The sequence below is a fragment of the Metarhizium brunneum genome, chromosome 2 (genome assembly GCF_013426205.1).
Source record: "Metarhizium brunneum chromosome 2, complete sequence".
In the NCBI taxonomy this organism is placed as follows: Eukaryota; Fungi; Ascomycota; class Sordariomycetes; order Hypocreales; family Clavicipitaceae; genus Metarhizium; species Metarhizium brunneum.
The window spans coordinates 2,245,905-2,260,331 of record NC_089423.1 but is presented as its reverse complement, the minus strand read 5'-3'; the positions used below and the strand labels follow the sequence as shown (position 1 = coordinate 2,260,331).

General features: G+C 51.8%; 6 protein-coding genes across 6 annotated transcripts; 3 read left to right on the top strand and 3 right to left on the bottom strand.

Annotated features, from left to right (window-relative positions):
• Positions 1-439: 439 nt before the first annotated feature.
• LYPA1 (Acyl-protein thioesterase 1) lies at positions 440-1,291 on the bottom strand (the record flags this gene model as incomplete). Its single annotated transcript, XM_014691547.1, has 1 exon — positions 440-1,291. The coding sequence occupies one exon, from the start codon at positions 1,289-1,291 to the stop codon at positions 440-442; it is 852 nt and encodes a 283-aa protein (XP_014547033.1).
• Positions 1,292-1,769: 478 nt separating this feature from the next.
• Positions 1,770-3,123, top strand: GPI18 (GPI mannosyltransferase 2; the record flags this gene model as incomplete). Its single annotated transcript, XM_014691546.1, has 2 exons — positions 1,770-2,659; positions 2,724-3,123. The coding sequence occupies 2 exons, from the start codon at positions 1,770-1,772 to the stop codon at positions 3,121-3,123; spliced, it is 1,290 nt and encodes a 429-aa protein (XP_014547032.1).
• An 849-nt stretch (positions 3,124-3,972) lies between these two features.
• On the top strand, positions 3,973-5,369 carry YTHDC1 (YTH domain-containing protein 1; the record flags this gene model as incomplete). The annotated part of the gene is made up of 4 exons (XM_014691545.1): positions 3,973-4,498; positions 4,563-4,627; positions 4,688-4,801; positions 4,875-5,369. The coding sequence occupies 4 exons, from the start codon at positions 3,973-3,975 to the stop codon at positions 5,367-5,369; spliced, it is 1,200 nt and encodes a 399-aa protein (XP_014547031.1).
• A 458-nt stretch (positions 5,370-5,827) lies between these two features.
• Npc1 (NPC intracellular cholesterol transporter 1) lies at positions 5,828-10,174 on the bottom strand (the record flags this gene model as incomplete). The annotated part of the gene is made up of 3 exons (XM_014691544.1): positions 5,828-9,388; positions 9,448-9,781; positions 9,888-10,174. 3 exons carry the CDS (start codon positions 10,172-10,174, stop codon positions 5,828-5,830), a joined length of 4,182 nt encoding a protein of 1,393 aa, XP_014547030.1.
• Positions 10,175-10,855: 681 nt separating this feature from the next.
• Positions 10,856-12,658, top strand: SmrP (Smr domain-containing protein; the record flags this gene model as incomplete). The annotated part of the gene is made up of 3 exons (XM_014691543.1): positions 10,856-10,897; positions 11,037-11,676; positions 11,733-12,658. The coding sequence occupies 3 exons, from the start codon at positions 10,856-10,858 to the stop codon at positions 12,656-12,658; spliced, it is 1,608 nt and encodes a 535-aa protein (XP_014547029.1).
• Positions 12,659-12,886: 228 nt separating this feature from the next.
• G6M90_00g036360 (uncharacterized protein) lies at positions 12,887-13,951 on the bottom strand (the record flags this gene model as incomplete). Its single annotated transcript, XM_014691542.2, has 2 exons — positions 12,887-13,671; positions 13,906-13,951. 2 exons carry the CDS (start codon positions 13,949-13,951, stop codon positions 12,887-12,889), a joined length of 831 nt encoding a protein of 276 aa, XP_014547028.2.
• Positions 13,952-14,427: the final 476 nt, after the last annotated feature.

The window sequence follows — 14,427 nt, the reverse complement described above, 5'->3', positions numbered from 1 at the left end:
CTCTTTCGCGGTTCTGGCGATGTAAGGCCACCGCTTTTTATCAAGTCTTACCTCTCTCAGCATTAGCCTTAGTCTCTCAAGGATAGTTCGGTGGTAGCGTTCTGCCACAGTATTCTGTTGGTGCTATTTGGTAGCTGTGTAGCAAAGATGGGTTCCCCTTTCTTTGCACCACAAACGTAGGGTCCCTGTGATATTTTCTTCGCCCCTGTTAAGTCTTATCAGGTGACAGCGTCTTTCGGGTCACTCAAGGGTTAGTATTGCTGTCTTTAGAACTTCTGGGAGGTCTGACTTTTGCTACACAGCTACCGAACAGCACCAACAGAATGGTGTGGCAGAACGCTACCACCGACCTATCCTCGAGAGACTAAGGCCAATGCTTAGAGAGGCAGGACTCTCTTTCTTCTCTCTTTTTACTCTTGTCACATAATTTGAACACTCCTTAGCCCAGGGGCGGTTGGACTTTCAGTTGCGTTGCAAGAAATTGGACCAGGTCTTTTAGCATTGATGCAGAATACCAGTGTCCTAGCCCTTCGTAGGTGTGAAAGTCCACGTCCAGACCCAGCTTCTGCAACAGCAATCGTGCTTGTGATGCGTGTTGAACAACAACCTCCCGGTCTGCGCTTCCATGGCCGATGAAAGCCGGAGTTGACGGAAACCGAAATTCCGATGTTTGTTGAGTGCCAGGAAGCTCGGCTTCTTCACGAAGTTCATCCAAGACTTTTTGATGCGACATTCGAGCATCGGCACATTGACTTGGTTCAAACACATCATCATCTGCACCAAATTCAATGCCGTCATCATCCAGAATATTCAACAGATGAGAAGCAAGTGGCATAAAGCCGCACAAGCCAACCACGGCACCCAAAGGGCCTCCGTCCCATAGTAAGCTGCTCACAAAGGCCATGGCAGCTCCTTGACTGAAACCAGCAAGAACGATGCGCTTTGAATCGTTGTCGGCTACTTCGATTTCACTCCGAATGAGGCCATGAATGTGCTCTATGCTAGGCTGCATGCCGCCCCGAGCCTCTGGCTCCCAATCACCAGTGCCATCGTACCATTGATGCATCAAGACACGGCGGTACTTTGTCGCTCTGGAAAGCGGGGCCGTTGGGAACACAAATCGTGCGTGAGGGAGTGCCTCCTGGAATGTACGATTGCCGATGTCGGTCTGGAGTAGTGAGCCATGGAACTTCTGGGCGTTGAAGCCTCGGCCGTGAAGAAAAATAACGGTGATGCCGTGAGGAGTTTTAAGAGGCGGGATAGTGATTGAGGGAGGGAATTGGCCCGTCATGCCGATAGTCCAGGTCCAGAATGAGCACGTGTGGTTTGTTCTTGTTTCGTTCCATGATGTTAATGAGCCCAATGCATCATCAACACTTGTCTTGGGGCAGGTCGTGCTGGCAGAATACTGGTGAGCAATCAAGGGGAGCAAGTCGGTCTGACGTGGAAAAGGATGGAGCTCTACTCCTTGGGGATTGTGGCTGGTGCGTGAAACAAGCCACAATAAGCCGCAGTCCCGGATTTGATGCTTGCTCAGAGACCAAACAGTCCATCATCAGCTTTCAGGAGACCATCCATCACACTGCTTCGTCAAGTTGAGAACATCACAATTCGACGGATCACGTCTTTGATTCAGACAATGGACCTTGTTGCCTAAGACGGCTTCACTGGGGCGCCATTTACCCCCAAGCGACATAATACAGTTACTATCAATGGCTGAATGCATACAATCGCTTCATCGTCCCACATCACCCTCGTCCAACATTACGATGGACCTGTTCTCGTCGTCTCAACCGATTCGCTCATTGACAGCCCTCTTCATAGCATGGAAAGGCTTCCTCTTGGCCGTCTCTCTTGGTGCCGCTGTCGCACCTGACTACGACACATCCACCTCTCTGTTCTTCGACCGCATGTACGGACACAACATCACCATCCCAACCATCGCCGCCAGATTAACACGATGGGACGCGTTGTATTTCATGCACTCCACCATTCGGGGCTACACCTACGAGCAAGAATGGGCCTTTGGCTTGGGCCTCCCGACCACTGTCGGGGCCATTTCAAGGTCCTTGTCGTCCCTCACGCCGGCAAACTATGCCCTTGAGCCGCTGGTTGCCATTGCTCTCGCCCACGCATCACACTTTGTTGCCATGCTAGCATTGCACCGTCTCACCATGATTCTTTCTGGAAATGCCAAACTCGCATTCGTCTCTTCTGCGTTGCACATCCTCTCACCGGCTGGCTTGTTCCTCTCCGCGCCGTACAACGAGAGCCCGTTTGCCGGCCTCTCATTTATGGGGAACCTGCTATTCGCCGTCAGTCTCAAAAGCAAGGCAAACGGAGTCAAACGGAACGTGACAATGCTTGCGTCGGGAATCTTGTTCGGCGCTGCTACCGCCTTCCGCAGCAACGGGCTCGCGAGCGGGCTCTTGTTTGCCGTCCAAGCAGTTGATGCGTTGCTGCTGTTTGCCCGAGCCCCGAGCTTGTGTACTTTGTTGTCAATGATAGCCCCGGTCCTGGGAGGGCTCTGTGTCGCAGCTGGGTCAGTGGTGCCACAGACTGTGGCGTGGATGAGGTACTGTGGTTCGGATGGCGTTGGGCGTCCTTGGTGCGAGAAGATGATTCCCAGTATTTATACGTTTGTGCAAGATCATTATTGGTATGTATATTTCGTCGCTGATGGAGGAGTCTCCCCTGTGCTGACTTGATGTCGTATTTCGTAGGAACGTGGGATTCTTGAGATACTGGACGCTGAACCAGCTTCCGTTATTCTTGCTAGCAAGCCCCATGCTGGCAATCCTCATCAAATCCGGTCTTGATCTCATTAGCAAGCCCCAGAGAATCACTACTGCTTCGAGAAATGGTGCAGCTGAATCGGACTTGAATACTTTTGTGCGTGCTTTGGCGGGAAGTCAGGCCTTGATTGCAATCTTGGCCATCACCACATATCATGTTCAAATCATTACACGAATCTCGTCAGGTTATCCTGCTTGGTACTGGTGGGTGGGTAGCTGTTTAATGGATAAGAGGAGGCAAGGATACGGGGTGGCCATTGTCATGTTCATGGTGATGTACGGCAGTATTCAGGGCGGGCTGTTTGCCTCCTTTTTACCACCAGCGTAAGGCACTTGGTTGAATACCGGGCCACTCATTCACTTCACCGCAAACGCAATGTGCTTCATCTCCACACATGGCAATGTTCACCATACACCCACGGCCTATAGTAAGATTGGGCGCACGAAACATGCAATGGATTTTGGTCCGTTGCGCATCCATAAGTGATTCGAAGCAAGGGATGGCAAGAAGAATAGCTTATCGACGGTGGGTTTCCGATTTTTATACAGTGAAGCAGATCTTCATCCTAGAGCATTATACCTTTCATTCGTCTTTCCATCGTTCGTTCCCGACATTGGGACGCTAGCGTGGCATGCCTCTCACTGTGTAAGCTCTTTGCGTCTTCATTCACCCTGAGCCCAAGCGCATAGACATGATAACTCGGCTGCCTGGCCCATATTGTGACACCGTTGAGGCCAAAAACCGACCACGGCGCCACAATACAATAACGCTCCGTCCGCATACGTTACCATTCTGTGAAACACCATCATTTCACTTCATAAGCATCTGTGGTTCTCGCAGGCTGTCGGGTGATCAGTGTGTAGAAATGCAACTGAAGGAAGCAATGCAAACGCGTGAATTCTATCAGTTTTACTCTTGGTGTGGGTGTCCCTTCACTTCTATTTCCTCTGAATCATATCATATCTGTGGATAGCGGTTCAAGAGCGGACAAAGATGATTTCTAAAAAGTGTACGTCGTGCCTATATAAGCTGGAGCAAACGCCTCGCGAGTCTCCTCCTTACCTGGCACCTTATAATTACCGATTACACGAACTTCCTGTCCAGTCTTGATACCTCACGCTGCTTGTGCCTCTTCGGGTTTCCCTCTACACGCAGTTTACAACGTGAGTCACCGACATGACAGAACAAAACGACGTCAACGAGCTTGTTCCAGACCTTTCGAATCTCACGCTCAACAACAGCTTCAGCACACAGTCTGACGCCGCATCCCACGAGCTTCCAGCAACGATTCACCACCCAGTCGTCCTCACAGCACCTACAAATCCGCACACGGCACTACAAGAACTTGTCAAGGTCGACGACGAGCTGAGGCTATGGCTCGACCACACGGGGTTCTTTGACCTTGCCCACCGGAAGCGAGTGCTCGACGGCGTGAGAGAACTGCAGGGCCTGGAAGCAGAAAGGGCCAAAGTCCTCGAAAAGATTCAAAGCAGCAAGCCATCGGGGCAGCCCGTATCTGACCCTTCTCTATCCGCCAACTCGACCCCCACGCTGAAAAAGCTTCACTTCAGAGAAGACGCAGCGTACGGAATCGCGAGTCCACCACGTGAGCCAGCTGCTCACGCGAGGAGCCGCCCAGACGTAATGGTGCCTATGATGGGAGACACGGAACAGCTATCTGGCAGACTTGGACCGAGAAGGAGTAAGCTTGTCAATACAGATGCAGTCATCCTTTATTTCTACTTCGTGCGCTAAACGAGCTGCAGTAGACACCCGCTACTTTTTGGTCAAATCGTCCAACACGACCAACGTTTATATGTCACGGAGAGATGTAAGTCGCCGTCGCCCAACTGCGGCGATACTATGGTTATGGTAATGCTAATTCCACCAGGGCCTATGGATAACACAAGCCAAAAACGGCCCCCTCTTTACACAGGCTTTCCGAGAATGCAGGTCCGTTGTGCTCTTCTTCTCGATTAACAAGTCCAAGGCATTCCAGGGATACGTGAGTCCACCCTCGTCGAGTTCAGCATTGAAAAGAAGGGATCCCCGAATGAATTCTAACCAGCAAGTCGTAGGCGAAAATGACGTCCGCCCCTGACCACAGCATCCCACACCCTCCGTGGATCGTGAGCACCACAAACGACATGCACACCACGGCCCCGTTCCGAATCGATTGGATCAACGAGGCAGAAACGCCCTTTTCACAACTCGGCGATCTCAAGAACCCGTACAACGAGTACAACCCCGTGTTTGTAGGCCGGGACGGCCAGGAATACTCCGAGGACTGCGGGCGTTTCATGATGGGCGTCATGGACCGCGTCAAGGCCGCGCAGGGGTCACACGCTCCCTGTGCCCCGACAGGTGCCCATGCCAGCAGGCAAAAGAGCAAGGCCGAGGCGAGGAGGCGCTATGCTGCGGCTGCTGGTCTGGCTTCTTCTGGGAGTCAGCCGCGTGATGTTGGGCTGGGAGGATCGAGGTGGAGGCCCCAGGCGCCCTCGCCAGTGTTCCTGAGCTTGGATTCCGAGCCGGTGCACCATGGAGAGGAGGATCTGCTGCTGGCCTTGCCCTGAGCCGCGTGCTCGTCGGAGAAATTGGACACCGCTTTGGTCGCAGACGACCATAAACGAGACCAAGTTCCCGTCTCTGTTTGGGAGCGCTATCAAAACACCTCTATTCCGAGCCGGCTGATGTATTAAGCTGCTATACCTGTCCTTGAACTGACGCGATATAATAAAGGGGGAAGCCATGAGAAGAAGGCTTTTGGGGAAAAAAGAGAGATACGGAGAGATAAACAAAGGTAAATCTGAAGGACCCAGGGTAGGGTTTGGACCGTGTGCGCATACAAACGAACTTTGGAAAGAAAAGAAGTTATTCCTATTCGTATGTATTCAAATGCCTCGTATACCAGATCCAATCGAAACGAAACTCCTGCTCCAGCACCCATTTCCAATACGCCATACTTCAGCAGCAGCACGATCTATTCTAGAATCTTACAAATAGACTGCCACAAACCATGATTCCAACACGCTTAATAATCTTCGTCTTCGGAATCACTATTATCGTGAACCCGAATAGCACGCCATCTCCTGTCAGTCAAATCCTGAGCTGCCGTGCCTTCACTTTCAGGGTCGACGTAACCGCTTCCGCCTGCCACGCTCAGCGCAACCGGTAAGAACACCAGAGCATGCAGGGCCGCAAAGACAACCAGCGCCAACCACACGCGGAAATAGTAAATTTCGAAAATCTTGGAGCGAGTAAATGCCAGCACGCAGACCCCTAGAAGTTTTGTGACGGTAATGCCAGAGAAGACAGACCCCCCTACATTGACGAGTGCCGTCCAGGATCTCGCGTCGCGCCCACGGAGAGTTGTGTTGTTACTTTCCATGACGGTTCTCGACGGGAACATGAAGGCACGTGCAATGTGCGCGCAAAACTCGACCGATATTCCCACGCAAATGATGAGATTGACCAAGGATACGGCGTTTAGAGAAACCCCAAATACTGCCATGGCTCCCATGATGTCAACCACACTCATGATTACGGTGACTGTGAGGACAGCCGAAGTGAGGGCGGATCCCAGAAGCACAGAGGCCACGACGAAGATAATGCCAACCAGGGCAGATAACAGACCGGCAGTGAGCGGGACAATGGAGAGGTACTGGTCAAAGAAGATGTAAAATACGCTGTATGGGAAGACCTCGGTCCCAGTTCTCCTGCTAATATCGGATGCAATGCGACGAGCCGAAGAGTATGCATTGATAAAGTCGGCCTGACTGCGAAGCGGTGTATGTGCCGTTCGGAAGTGGCTGGCCCTAACGCTCTTGTCGTCGTCAGAAATAACGACAGCATCGCCGTAGGCTGCCTGGCCTCCTAGGGGACAATCGTCGTCCGCAGGGGTGGCGAGAAACTTATGGAGGTAACGAATGAATTCCTCGTCCTCCGGCATCCCGTAGAGGCTGGTGTTCCATGCAGGGTTTCGTCCCGCAAAACACGTTTTGTGGTTCTCCACGCAGCATTGTTCATAAATAGGATTCAGCCACAGGAAGAAGTCGTCCATCCAGCTTGCGGTTGGAGATGAAATGTATGATACGTTAGGCCGTTGCCTTTCAAGTTCCAACGTATTCGTGAGCGAAAGCTCATGACAGGTAGTGAATCTTGAACAAACTTCCTGTTGCTCCTTCCTGTGTGATGCGTCGACATTGCGCGTGACAAAGTATACAGGTGGCCCGGTTTCCATATAGTCGTACAAGTCATTGAAATAGGGGATCAAATATGATCCATCGGGAATAGCTACTCGCTGGTCGAGTCCGATCTCTATCGTAGGTAGCAGGGCTAGGGCGGCCGCGAATAGGCCAAGGAAAACTGTGACGACGCCTATTTTGACCCTCTTTGTCAATAAACTAGGCGCATATGTATTCTTGATGAAGACCTGTAAAAAGCTTTCTTCTTCGATTTCGGAGACTCTTCCGCCTCCAACGTAGCCATTGCTGCCGTTCAGGTGAATTCTAGCCTTCTTAATCTGCCACCACGGCCACAGCTCACATCGGTGGTCCTCCACCCGCATTTGATTCAGTGACAGGAATGACACAAACATGGTCATTTGTAGGACGGCATTGACGAGCACTGCTCCAGCTGCGTAGGCGGCAAAGTTACGCACGGCAGGCATGCCTACCGCAGCGCCGAGGGCAAATGCAACGGTTTCGGTCAGGGCGGAAAACAGAATAGATGGGCCCATACGGCCAAGTGCTCTCGCAACGCGTTCTTCGACCATCTGATCGGGGCAGCTCATATTGACTCTTTCAAGCTCGTGGACAATGAGGAAGATGTTGTCTACACCGACGGCTAAAACGATGAACGGAATGACCTCGACGATGATCAATGTTGCCTTTAGCCCGACCCAGGAGAAGAAGCCGATCGACGCCGTGATCGACATGAGGACAATGATTATTCCCAGCAAACCGAGTGTTACCTTTGACTCAACAAGTAATAGCGCCGGATTTCTAAATATATGCTTGAAGGGTGTGCCAAGCGCCATGCAAGCGTATATAAACATGACAATGTAGCTGACTACTACAATCTTGGCATCAGTATTCGTTGATTTGTTCAGTTCTTCCTCTAGACTGATTTCAGTGTTGAAGGACAATCGCAAGCCCCTGTCTTGCGCTTCTTTTTGGGCCTCTAGCAAGCGGTCTCGGAGTGCATTTTCCCAATCAACGGCCGCCAGTTGGGCAAAGCTGCCTTCCTCTGCATTCCGAACGACCCAAGTAGCCGTGATCGCTTGTGCCTCGGTCACATCATCTTCGTAACCCCCAAATACCATGCTGGGCTCGATAGGCTGGCCAAATTCGGGTCGGCAGTCGACAGGGGATTTGGCGCATTGGCGAAGATCGTCTTTCCAAGTCTTGGGGTTAATCACGCCACCCTTGGCAAACCAGTAACCAGTAACTGACTGGACGACACAGGCATCATTCATCGGCTTGAAGCAAACATCGTGGAGGAACTTTGCATATGTCTTGCTCTCTAGCTGCGCAATGCTTTTTTCAACCTCTGCCCACCATTTGAGAGTTTCATAGCTGAGCACTGGTCCCGGCCCACTAGGTTGCGTGTCATTCACCAGGAAGATCTTTTCGGCGCGGTAGAAGGGCCCAAAGTGGGAATCAAAGTATGCCTTTTCCTGGGCAGCTGGCGAAGATGGACTGACCCAAAGTCTTGCTGGCTCTTTTTCCAGGTCAAATTTGAACCATCCAGCGCTTAGGATCGCCACAACCAAGAGACTCGTGCCGATGGTGAGGCCAGGGAAACGGGATGCAGTATGGCCGAGCCTGTAGAACAAATCGTCACACCTGTCATTGATCCAGTACCGCTTCGTAGGGCGATCTCTCATGGCCTCTGTCAAAACCGGCCCACCTTCATCTTCATCATCGCTGTGAGAGGACTCGTGCAGTAGTCTTGTTCTTTCCACTCGATGCTGCGCATAGCGTCTCCAGGCAACATGGCCAAATACGGAGGCGGCAAAGGTAAAGAGAAGCACGGAATAGGTGAAGATGGACGCAAAGGAGAGACAAGGCAGAGCGCCCACATGACATGATCCGGACTTCCTCACGGCCGGCAACTCGGGACATACGGCAGGACAGTCGACGCAGACGCACCTGTAGTCAGGATCTTCGTCGTTGCACTTCTTTGACGTCATATCCAACGGGCCCATGTTCGGTTGCTCGTAAGATTCGGGGTAATTGATTTGGAAGGGTGATCCGACCAGCGGTTTCTTGTCACCCAAGAACTTGAGCATTTGGTGGTAATCTTTGGCACCGCCTCCAATCAAGTCCATGGCACGGCTGTTTGCGCCACCAAACTTGACTTCCTTACAACTATCATACAGGCCAGTGCCATACTCCTCGGATATAAGTTGGTCGAGCTCAGTCACGAGTAACTTGCCGTTCTTGGGGGCAGCATCGGTGACATTAACAAACAGGGACTGATCAGGCGAGCATGTGAATTTGCAAAACATGTTGAAGAAGTTGTGTTTGCAGGCAGGACATGATCCAATGAGTGTGTTGGGGGTGCCGAGTTCGGACTTGAGAGATTGAACCTGGCACAAAGTCAGCCATCTTGAGGCTTTCTGGACATCTCAATCGGGTGAAGTTTTACCTGTTCCAGCGTGCAACACACTGGTCCTTGGTTCCATTCGGCTCCACAGAGGTCAACAAGCTCCTTTCGCAGTTCTGCATCGGGATCTTTGGCCACATCATTGTCGACACAGGGCAGCTCCTTGCCGAAGAAACTTTGCTTGCCACACTGGCCTCGGAAAGCGCACCGACCAGCTTCGTGTTTGGGTGTCAAGGGAGAAGCATTCGCGCTGGCTAGAGCAGCGATGATGGCTGGCGCCGCTCCCAGAAGTGTTGCGACCTGGTGACGCATCTCGGGATACTGGGCGGGCCTTGTCGGCCGCAGCGGAGAAGCGCGGCTGGCAAATGGCTGGGGGCTTGTCGGGTATCACTATTAGTCGTCGTAAGGTACGTTAAGGACAAGATGACGAGAAAGTGCGTAGACGTGATGAATAAGTCGATATTTGCTAGAGTTTTGCGTACGGATGCCGGGTCGTAAAGAAGCAAGTTTGGTGGCGTGCGAGGCGCTGGCGGGTGTTGGGGAAGGTGCGACCCAGGCACTTGGCACAAGCGCTTGCACCAGGCTTGTCGTCAAAGCTGCCAGTGCGCCAGTGCTGCCGCTGACGCATGGGAGGCGGTTGGGGTAACTGGGGGCGGGAGCCCTTGAAGCTGTCCCTGACGTCGCACTGTCGGGGCTCTGGAAGCTCCGGGACCCACTTGACTCCTGGCCTCTGCGGCAGGTGCCTGCCCTTTTGTCTCTCATGACGCATTATTGATGATCATTGATGCATCCGGTCAAGAGCCGTCATCGTCTGTTGATGAGAAGAGTCCGTTTTACGAGGCTTGACAAACTGCTTTGTGAAACCAACAGTTTAGAACTGGCATTCCGTGACACGCGTGCTCACACCATGTTGCCCGCTTGCCCGGTACACTATCGAGGTCATCGCAGGCCATACTTTATCCTATCGTCTTCCTACAAGGATTCTCCGCGGCGCAAACCATCCGCCTGCAAAATCCGGCGTTTAACGACTAGGTGGTTGGGCATTCTTCATATCTGTCTTTTATATCACTGTCTCGGTACATAATTGCGCCGTATATTCGAGTCTAGGGCTGCTCCCGTATGTATCTGCGCGACCGAATTATCTCGTTTGTCCTTCTCCACACGTGATTCCATACGGAGTAAAACTAGTTTGGGCCCAATTTCGACCACCTGTTTGTCACGAATCACAGCCCCCAAATCAAGCTTCATATGTCTTCTCATCGACGCACCCACAATGTGTGTGAAATCTTTTGTTTGAGCAAACCATCCCTTCCTTCCCTTTCCGACTTTCTGAGAAGTACGTCTTCACATTTTTGTCTTTCGTCTTGGATAATGCCTGCTCCTCGGACTCGCTACACTTCCCAACATCTTCCTACCTTCTGTGTGAAAAGAATTGCATGACAGCCACGTTATGGCCACTGAAAACGAACCTGAGCTTTTACAAAACTTGGTGGTGAGTAAAGGCTATCATCACGGCAATGTGTCTCCAATGTCCTCATTTGATTCCATGTCGGTGTTTCATCCGTCCTTCCCCCGGGGTTTTGTCGTCTGTTAATTTTCTGCGTCTTCTGTACCTAAAAGAATATTCGCAGGACTCATTCCACACACTTCTCGACGAAGCTCTCATTGTGGCTATAGCAAGCGACTACAACCTCAAGAGTCCATCTGCTTATAAACAGGCGCAAGCTACTCTACAAGACTTGGCGAAAAGTGTTCCCTCGGAGGAGGCCTCTGGCTTCAATCCCAGCGGTATCCCCCAAGGACCTGAAGGAGAGGCGCAACTTGTTCAAGATGAGCCGACAGCAACGTCAACGACCAGCGCAAGTCGTCGGACATCGCAGGCCCACATCACAGACAAGTCAAGCACAGATAATTCATCATGTGTGCCAGATTCGCCGAGTCTTATGCCTCGGTTGACAACATTCAACCAAGACAGCGAAGAGGATAAGCTCCTCTTGTTACAGAGCATGTTTGCCGATCTGAAGCAATTTGACATTCAGTATGCGCTAAAAAAGGCCAATGGGGAATTTCAGACTGCGCTGGATGATCTCCTGAATGTGCAGTATTTACAGTCTACCGGTCAACAGATAAAGGGTATCGATGGGTTCTTTGAACTAGAAAATGGCAGGAGTAAGGGCAGGAAGAAAAAAAAGGGAAAGAAAAAGGTCGCATCAGATGCAGATCAGTCAAGTGATGGTACATCATCTCCTAGCATTGCCAGCGAAACACAAAGTGAGTGTGTGGTCAATTTCACCTCCCTTTTGGGAACATTTCTAATTCCGTCCAAGGCCAGGATGAAATCGAGTACGTAGCTGAGAGATTCGGCATTCGATCCGATCAAGTATCCCCCATCTACTACAAACTCCAGTGCTCCAAAGGCGCTACTGTCGTCGAGCTCCTCAACCAGTACATCTCCCATGGCATCGAAACCCAAGATGAAAGCGGCAAAGAAAGTGCCGAGCGCCTAGCGCAAAATTATCGGCACGTCCCTGAAAAGTACATGCCTACCATTGTCCATGTTGCCGGATCTATTCCCCAGTTCGCAGACGACATCGCCGCTCTTCTCAACAAGTATTTCTCAAGGCAACCCAAAGCCAAAAAGATGGATCTTTCGTATCGCCTCACGCCCCTCCCGCAGGAGGACATCGAAGGCGGAGATGTGATAGTTTCCCCTCGTCCGGGCGCCAAGCCGGCAGTTGGACTGGTTGCAAAGCCATCGCCCATAAGTGATATGAACTATGAAGAAGCCATGAGCCGAGCAAACACGTTTCACCAGGCGCGCCGCGATGCCGCAGCGTCTGCGGCGCAAATGCATCGCCGGGGTGCATCTAGTCCGCTTTTCAGACAGGCAGCCAGCTATTACTCCGACCGGGCTCGGGAACAGGGCCGATACGCCCAGAGTGCCACATCCACAGCTGCCGATATTCTCGTTGACCAACGAAGCACGGCTTCCTCCATCGACCTACACGGTGTTTTAGTACAAGATGGAGTGAGAATCTCGCGGCAAAGGGTCCAAGAGTGGTGGGGTGGATTGGGAGAAATGAGAGCAAAAAAGCTGAGAGAAGACGGCGGTTTTACCGTGATTACTGGTCTAGGCCGCCATAGTGCCAGTGGCGTGTCACAGATGCGGCAGGCTGTCGCAGCGGCCTTGCTGCAGGATGGATGGAAGCTGAGCGTCGAGACGGGGAGGTTCGTGGTTACCGGGCGAAGATAGTGCATGGCGAGGGAAGACACCATACCAGGATATGTACGAAGGCATGAAGTGGATGAATCATGATAGGAATTCCATTGTACAGGAATATGAGAACATAGTTGATAGTCTATAGATATGTTTGTCTAGACATGGAAAGCAGGGAGAGAAGATTAAACCCATGCTCGTATGATTTCGAAATGCAATGTCTATCCCGTCTATTATTTTTCTTCCCCGCCATTCGCAAACATCTCAAGCACGTCCTTTGTCAATAGCCTGACCGCACCTCTCCCACACAGCGTACCCCGTGAAAATGGTGCTGAAAAGCATGGCAACCCATACCACGCCCGCATCAATATCCGCCAAACCAGTAGCCCAGGCCGGAATCGCAATATCAAGCAAATCAGCGAGTAACTTCCTCGTCAGGCCCCCAATCTTCCGGCCCGCCTCTTTGGACGCCGCCTCCCTCTCTTGCCTCCGTTTCTCAGCGGCCGCCTGGGCCTTGTTCTCGCCGCCTTTGCCAGTCTTCTTCTTCTCATGCTCGGGGGCGCCGAAGCCGCTCCCCGTCTCGGGCACAGCGCGATGAGCATAAGACTTGAGGATTTTGACGCCGGTACATAGTGCGGAGCAAGCCAGCGCCGCAAGCCACACAGACTTGGACTGGTCATCGATTCTAACGGCTTCAGCGAGCCCGAAGACGGACAGGCCCTTGACTTGCAACAGATCGGGCAGCGTGACAGACTCCATCAAGCCGAAGAGTCCGAAGAGGCTGTCGGCGAGGATGGCGAGCCAGGTCTCGATGCTCTTCTCGGGAGCTACGTAGGCGTTCCAGCTGGTTTGGAAGCTGCCGAGGCACCAGAATAGACGGACGGCGCGGCGGGTCATGTTGAGATGGTTGGAGAGTTGGCCCATTGCCAGCGCACTCGTCTTGTGGACGGCGGAAGGCTGATGGGAGAGAAGCATGGGTATCAGGGCCGGGTAGGCCGTGAGAATGGAAAAGACGGATTGGATGAAGCGCATGATGCGCTCGAGACCGACTGCGACATGTTAATTCCCTCTACTGAGATGATGTGGACTGGTTTGCACGTTGGGGGTAACAATAAGACCAGGGGATGTGTGTCCTGAGCAATGTAAAAGAAAGAGAGCTCCAGATGGAAGCCATCCGCATGAGTCTTGCCATGAACATCTCAGGACACATATATATATATGCATTGAAGCTACGGGATGGGGAAAGGCGGTGGATGGTGATGAGGGAAGAGAGGTCTTCATACCGATGTCGGTCCCGAAGGCGACGAACTGTTCAAAGTATCCCGCCATTGCGATGTTTCCGGGATACCCGGAGTCCCGGACGAGCTCAGCTGTTGGAAAGAGTACCAACTAAAGGCGGCCTTGCTGCGGGAATACACAGCAAGTGGTTAGGTCAATATGATTGACGCGTTTTCAAGAGAGGTTAAGGTTGAGGATCATGCTTGAGCGATGTCTAGTGCATGGATAATAAGTGATTGATGACAAAAGATATATGTATAGGGGGAACTACTAACACACAAAGTATGTGCCCATTTTTTGGTGCAATAATTCATTAATGACGGCCCCTGAGCCATGTGGAGCCGAGCAGCGCCGCATCATCATCGGCACATTTTCCGGCAATTTGATGCAAGTCAATATATCAACAAGCATCACAACGCGATTAATGAATATCATGATGCACTATATGTACACGTGTCATAATTTGCTAAATATCAATCAAGTTAATAATGTATCGTGGCGTGCGGTGGTGAAGGTTATCTCGTGAT